Source organism: Mandrillus leucophaeus, unplaced genomic scaffold (assembly GCF_000951045.1).
Source record: "Mandrillus leucophaeus isolate KB7577 unplaced genomic scaffold, Mleu.le_1.0 Scaffold527, whole genome shotgun sequence".
NCBI lineage: Eukaryota > Metazoa > Chordata > Mammalia > Primates > Cercopithecidae > Mandrillus > Mandrillus leucophaeus.
Window position 1 is genome coordinate 88,908 of NW_012105664.1, and position 7,151 is coordinate 96,058.

The 7,151-nt window shown below is 46.7% G+C and overlaps 1 protein-coding gene across 1 annotated transcript in view; it reads right to left on the reverse strand.

Moving 5' to 3' along the window:
* Nucleotides 1-5,862: 5,862 nt before the first annotated feature.
* The window catches only part of LOC105551576 (putative serine protease 47), a 20,022-nt gene continuing 18,733 nt past the window's right edge, over nt 5,863-7,151 (reverse strand). The window contains 3 exon segments of the mRNA XM_011996870.1: nt 5,863-6,174; nt 6,290-6,333; nt 6,336-6,440. Of these exon segments, the coding sequence (XP_011852260.1) occupies nt 5,863-6,174; nt 6,290-6,333; nt 6,336-6,440 (461 nt within the window).

Sequence of the window (7,151 nt, forward strand, 5' to 3'; positions counted from 1 at the left end):
TCTCTACTAAAAATACAAAATTAGCCAAGCATGGTAGCGGATGCCTGTAATCCCAGCTAGCTACTCAGGAGGCTGAGGCAGGAGAACCACTTGAACCTCGGAGGCGGAGGTTGTGGTGAGCCGAGATCGTGTCATTGCACTCCAGCCTAAGCGAGACAAGAGCAAAATTCTGTCTCAAAACAAAACAAAACAAAACAAAACACCAGAAAGAAATTTCATATGATTCCTGTCTCTATGAGCTTCTCCTGATAAACACATCTCCAGTAACCTCAGGGCGGGCAGGGTGGGGGAGTACGGGGCGATCATATTTTCAGGGCATTCCTTATTGATGCAAAACACTGAGAACCACTACATAAAATATTTGAAAAAGTTTACTGCAATGATATTTGAAGAACCTATATAAAATAACTAAACAAACATAAAAACGTAATTGAATTTTACTTGAATATGTTCACAGTATAAACTTTAAAGTATATAAAATGAAAATGATAAGAAGAACACGTGCAAACACTTGGAAATTAAAATGTACATTTTTAGGCTGGACACAGTGGCTCACGACTGTAATCCCAGCACTTTGGGAGGCCAAGGCAGGTGGATTACCAAGTCAGGAGTTTGAGAACAGCCTGGTCAACATGGAGAAACCACGTCTTGACTAAAAATACAAAAATTAGGCAGGCATGGTGCCACGCACCTGTAATCCCAGCTACTTGGGAGGCTGAGGTAGGAGAATCACTTAAACCTAGGAGGCGGAGCTTGCAGTGAGCCAAGATCGCGCCACTGCACTCCAGCCTGGGCAACAGAGCGAGACTCTGTCTCAACAACAACAACAAAAAATGCACATTTTTAAATTGATTAAAGAGGAAGTTCTGAGGAAAATTTAAAAAGGCATAGAACTGAATTAATATAAAAATAAAATATATAAAATGTGATAAGATCCTGATAAAGCATTGCTAGTGGAAAATTAAATGGCATTGAATGCTTATATTTGAAAAAACAAAGGTCTAAAATCAATAATATACACTTTCACATAAAGAAACCTCTCTAAAAAGGGCGAAATAAAACAGAACCATGAAGAAGGAAGGAAATAATAAAACACTATAACCAAGAAGAATTTTTTCCAGAAACGTAAGGCTGGTTCAATACTCAAAAATTATCAGTGTAATCCACTATATTAACAATTTAAAGGAGAAAACAAAAATGGTCACATCAATTAAGGCGGAAAAAGCATTTGGCAAAATTCAACATGACTTATGTTAAAAATTTTTAGCAGACTAAGAATAGAAGCTCACAACCTCAACCTAATAAAGAACACCTACAAAAAACTAAAAGCTAACATCATGCTTAATGGTGAAAGAATTAATGCTTTTCTCCTAAGTTCCAAAATGAGGCCAGAAGGTCCTTTCTCATCTTCTTTTCAACTTAGGACTGTAGGTCCTAACCAGTGCAGTATGACAAGAAACGGAAATGAAGACATACAGTTTAGAAAAGAAGAAATATTACCATTAATATTGATGGATGACATGATTGCCTATATAGAAAATATCAAGGAATCTGCAAGAAAACTCTTAATAAATGATGATATATTACTTTATCAAAGTCTAAGGATACAAGAGCAATATACAAACATGAATCATATTTCCAAATACTAACAATGAACAACTTGAAACAAAAACTAAAAACAACGTCATACACAACAGTTCCCCCAAATTGAAATATTTTGGATATAAATTTTAGTGTGATAAAAGCAAGATAATTCTAATGAAAGGAACCAAACAAGACCTAAATAAGTGGAGAGACATACTACTTTCATAGATTGGAAGACTCAGTATTGTAAAACATCAACTCCCAACAACATTTGTTTTTTCAATATAGAGAAGCTTATTCCAAAATGTGTATGGAAAGGTAAAGAAATTAGAATAGCTAAAACAATTTTGGGAAGACAGAATAAAGTTGGAGGATATTAAGACTTGCCATAAAGCTATAGTATAAGACAGTGTGGTACTGTGGAAGAACAGATATATCGTTCAATGAACAGGGTAAAAGAGTGCAGAAACTGACATACACAAAAACAAAAAACTGATATTTCACAAAAGTAGAAAAGCACTATAATGGAAAAAGGAATTGTATTTCTAACAAATACACAAGTTAACTAATATCAATAAAAAGTTTACTGCATTGATATTTGAAGAACCTATATAAAATAACTAAACAAATGAATCATAGATTTAAATGTACACTTTAGTACACTTTTAGTACCTTTTAGTTCCCTTTTTTGGGTTGAAAGTGAGACATGATACACTGGGCAAAAGGAACAGAGGTAAAGAGGTCGTTTGTGTAAGGCTCTGTGTTTATCTAGCTGGTGGTTAGACTGTCTTTACTGTTTGGTGTTGCTGTAGGTGTCAGAGGCAAAATTTACTCTTGTATCCTTGTTAGTATCTCCCCTGTTGTCTTTGAGTTTCCCTAGAGACTCCTTATTAAATAAGTGCTGAGACAGTCAATTCCTTCCATTATAATTCCCTTACTATACAAAAGTCCTACTGACGTGGTGGTGAGGTGCTTATATGGGAGAAGAAATGTTCCATAGTCCTGTGATTAGGTCCCAGGCACAGTGCACAGTGAGCCTATGCTCCCAGGCTGTGACCTGCACACGTGCTTCTCAGTAGCCCGTGTCCCTGGTGGGACAGGAAGGCACAGGGAACTGGAGTTTAACACGTCTCTTTCCCCAAGTCAGTTAGGCTCGGATAAAACCCCAATACATTAGGCTCTGCTAAAAATAGTTTCTCTTAAGGATAGGCTTTAGGAAAGTAGAACTAATGTTCTGCTCTTATTTCAAAATGGTTACTTTTCCCATCGTCCTGTCAAAATCAGGAGGGGATTTTTCTCTGATCTACACCCTGAGAATCTGGTAAGGCTACTGAAGGTAAAACTCCTGAAAGTGGAGGCTCTCCTAAGACTGGATGTGGAGTTTTTAACTGTCAAGCTCATCCACGTTGAACCTTCAGCACTTTGACAATTACAGTTTTTAGGTTTTCCTACCCCAGCATTGGCTCTGATGGCCAGCTTTTACATCTCAGCTTCCCTTCAGATTAACTGTGATTCTCTGTATCTGCCTGTCTCCAGTTTTGAGGATCATAGTTTGCCCTGTGACCTCAATTCTCTGACGGATCTAAGAAGAGTTGTTGATTTTCAGTTTATTCAGCTTTTTTTTTTCTTGGTTTGAGAGTGGGAGTGATGACTTCCAAGCTTCTTATACACAAGTCGTTCATTGATCTTGGTTCATTTCATTTCCCTCCCATAGCTTGTCTGGGGATGACTCTGGCAACAAAAGTAGCAGCCCATGCCAGGGCACCATCTGGGAAAAGAGGGTGGCCCTGATCATGCCTCTAGGGCCCCTCCATGCCCCACTCCAGTCTCTCTCTTCGGGAGTGGATATCTGAGGCTCACTTTGTGGACAGGTCAGAGTAAGCCTCCCTCAGGTGTCTGAGGCTTGGATAACAGGCGTCTTGGGTGCAGTCTGTGGGACTGGGAAGAACAGTGTTTGAGCTCTCTCAAGAGAGATCTGAGTTTCAATTTCTGTTTCACTACATACTACTCATGATATCTTTAAAAAGCCACTCAACCCTGGCCAGGCGCGGTGGCTCACGCCTGTATTCCAAGCACTTTGGGAGGTGGAGGTGGGCAGATCATGAGGTCAGGAGATCGAGACTATCCTGGCTAACATGGTGAAACCCCGTCTTTTCTAAAAATACAAAAAATTAGCCGGGCGTGGTGGCAGGCGCCTGTAGTCCCAGCTACTCGGGAGGCTGAGGCAGGAGAATGGCGTAAACCCGGGAGGCGGAGCTTGCAGTGAGCAGAGATGGCGCCACTGAACTCCAACCTCGGCAACAGAGCGGGACTCCATCTCAAAAAAAAAAAAGCTACTCAACCCCTACAGGCTGCAGTTTATCTTTACAAAGAAACTAAACCAGGATAAGGATACTGAGCACTTACGTTGGTTTCAAGTAATAGGGAAACTAACTGTGTGGGAACGGAGACTTGGTTGATCTGTCGTGTGGACTAGGTATGAATCCCCCTCCTTCGGTGTAGAGGCCTGAAAGCATCCGGGAGGACAGGAAATCACCTAACCCCTGGAATGAGGTGTGTAACAGGCAGGCCCTCAGGACACAGCCAGCCTGCAGCTGCCACAAAGGAGGAGAATAGTGGCTCTGGGGCCAGTGGAGTGGCTAATACTCTAAACAGAACTGCCCAAGCTCCCCCAGCCTCGTGGAGAACATGCGTGGAGCACATGCTGTCTTGGTAACTCACTGACCTCTCAGAGTCCTGAGCAGCCCTGCTGTGAGACCCCATAACTGAGCTTACCACCAGGGGAGGCAGCACTTTCTCTTCCACTTCCGGAGACCGCTGAGCTCTGAGGCTGGACGCTATTAGCGGACATATTGCTAGGCATAGCAGTGCCTCAGTGGTGGAACTCTGATCAGAGGCAGGGACTGCTGGAAATGCCCCTACAGGAGTGGATACTTTGCAGACACTTTCTTCAGGCCTTACAATATTATTTTGGGATGAGAGTTCCTGCATGAGTAATAGAGGGTTTAAGCCGTGAGGTCCTGGTGTTGACGTGTGTGTGAGTCCATCTGTGCCCCTTGCCTGTGAGGGTACAGGAAATGTGGCCAATACCAAGACTGGGGACAATGTGCACTGGACCTTTTGGATGGTGCCTTGTCCACACGGACATGTGCTAAATGGGAGCTCTCCCGTTTTCTTGTGGTTTCTGAAGACTGGGGGTAGGCTGTGCTGAGACCTCTAGGAGTCCTGCTGGCTGCACAGGGCTGTATCCAGCAGGCTTGCAGGACGGACGGCCTAGGACACTATTTTGAGGCTTATTGCTGGGGCACTGAATCCTGGGTTAGCTAAGTAAATAAGGTAACACCAGGCTCTACCACCTGGAGGAGTGCAGACTTTCTGGGGCAGGGTTCACCAAGGGCCTTGGACAGGAGGGAGCAGGTTTATGCGGGACTGGGGGCTGGGGAGATGGGCAGTGGGTCAGGTGCCTGCAGACGTGGGGAAAGCAGGGCCTATGGGACAGGTGAGGAGGAGCAGGAATTGTTCCTAGGAGCAGAGCTCTGAGCACGGCTGACCTAGACCTCGGCTTTTGGCCTGGCATCGGAACCCTTTTCCATCTGCTTCTGTCAGTCGTTCCCAGACCCTCATGTTTTGAAAGCACTCTAGCTGCAGGCTGGAACCCTCTTCTCCTGGCTGGGATCCTGCTCCTCAGTCCTGCTCCATTACTTGGTGCACCAGCCACTTCCCTTTCCTGTCTCCACTGGGAGTCGAACCTCCCCCTCCATGCCCCAGGAGCACTGTTCCTCTGCTTCAGAGAAGCCCTTGCTCCCTGGCACTGTGGACACCAGGTGTAGTTTCAGCCCCTCTGAAGGCCTGGGTGCTTCCTGGGGCAGGAGCAGTGTGAATGCAGACTGACCCCTTCCCTCCCAGCTGGTGGCCTCAGCTCCCTTAGCATCCCTAGTGTCCCCCCCACCCCTGCTTTCCTCCTAGGAGCCCACAGTTGAGATTCTCTCTGTGAGGTCGCAGGTTTCTGCCCTGGGAGTCAGACAATGAATCCTATGGAAAAGGCAAGCACTAAGGAGAAGGAGGGGCCTGGGACGGCGGTGCGGGGTGGAGGAGGAGCAGATGACTTTTATTGGGTTTGGTTTTGTGTTGCCAAGCTTGATTTGGGGAATGGCAGTTGACAGACAGAAAAGCCAGGATTAGGAACCATTTAGAGGGACAGTGGGCTGGGGAGAGGGAGGGTCCAGCATGGACACCCAGGCCTAAGCAGAGAGAAGGGGTCAAGGGGCTCTGTGGTCATCACAGGGTCTGCCATGGGGCCCTGAGCGTGAGTGGCAGCAGGAGCCAGGTCTGTGGCAGCACAAGGGCTGCGCAGGGCCCAGGCAGGCCAGCAGCCCTCAGAGGCTTGGGTGGAGAGCGGGTGTGAGGAGCCAACGTGGGGTCAGGAAGAGGGGTGAGCCTCATGACTTCGTCGATCCAGTTGGTGAAGTAGGTGACCCTGGTGAAGATGCTGGGGTAGGCAGGATGCCAGCAGTCCAGGCCCCAGCTGGCCAGCCCAACCAGGACCCAGGCACTGGGGAGGTAGCAGACTAGAGGCCCCCCGGAATCACCCTGCGGACAAAGAAAGAAGAGTCAGCTTTGGGGGCTGAGTGTGTCGGAGACACCGGGTGGCACAGTCGGACGCTCTGCGTCCGCTCTCTGAGTCAGGGTCCCGCTGCAGACCCACCAGATAGAAATCTCCAGGCATCAAGCTCCTGAGCCGACCCTCAGGACAATCATGGATCTGAATCTATTAGCATGTGAACCCACCCTCTGCCTTCTACACCCGGAACAACACACTGCTTGAAGCCTAGAGGGGACAGCTGTATGTACAGGGCCTGAGAGGGGCCGAGTCTGCTGGCAAAGCGCAGCCAGCTGAAAGCTCTGTGCAGAGCACAGCTCCTGTGAACCCTAAGCTGCAGCAGAGCATCCCCTCCGGGGGCCCCTTCCTTTTTTTGTTCATTTGGGCCTTTGGTTTTCTCTCAACTTTTTGGTAAAGTATCTTTAGAAAGTGCCCATGCCCAGGCCCCGTGGAGACAGTCCACAGCACTAGGGAAGCAGGCAGTGGTCTCCAGAAAGTTGCTGGGAGTTACTGGAGTCCTGAAATGCTGTCAGGGTGAGATCATGCAGTTGAAAGCCCCCTATATCATGGGCCAAAAAGTGAGACCCAAAGAAAGGGTCTCATCCAGGCATGGTAGTTCACGCCTGTAATCCCAGCACTTTGGGAGGCCGAGACAGGCGGATCACGAGGTCAAGAGATCGAGACCATCCTGGCCAACATGGTGAAACCTTGTCTCTACTAAAAATACAAAAATTAGCTGGGCGTGGTGGCATGTGCCTGTACTCCCAGCTACTCGGGAGGCTGAGGCAGGAGAATTGCTTGAACCGAGGAGGCAGAGGTTCCAGTGAGCCAAGAACATGCCACTGCACTCCAGCCTGGCAACAGAGCGAGACTCTGAAAGAAAGAAAGAGAAAGAAAGAAAGAAAGAAAGAAAGAAAGAAAGAAAGAAAGAAAGAAAGAAAGAAAGAAAGAAAGAAAGAAAGAAAGA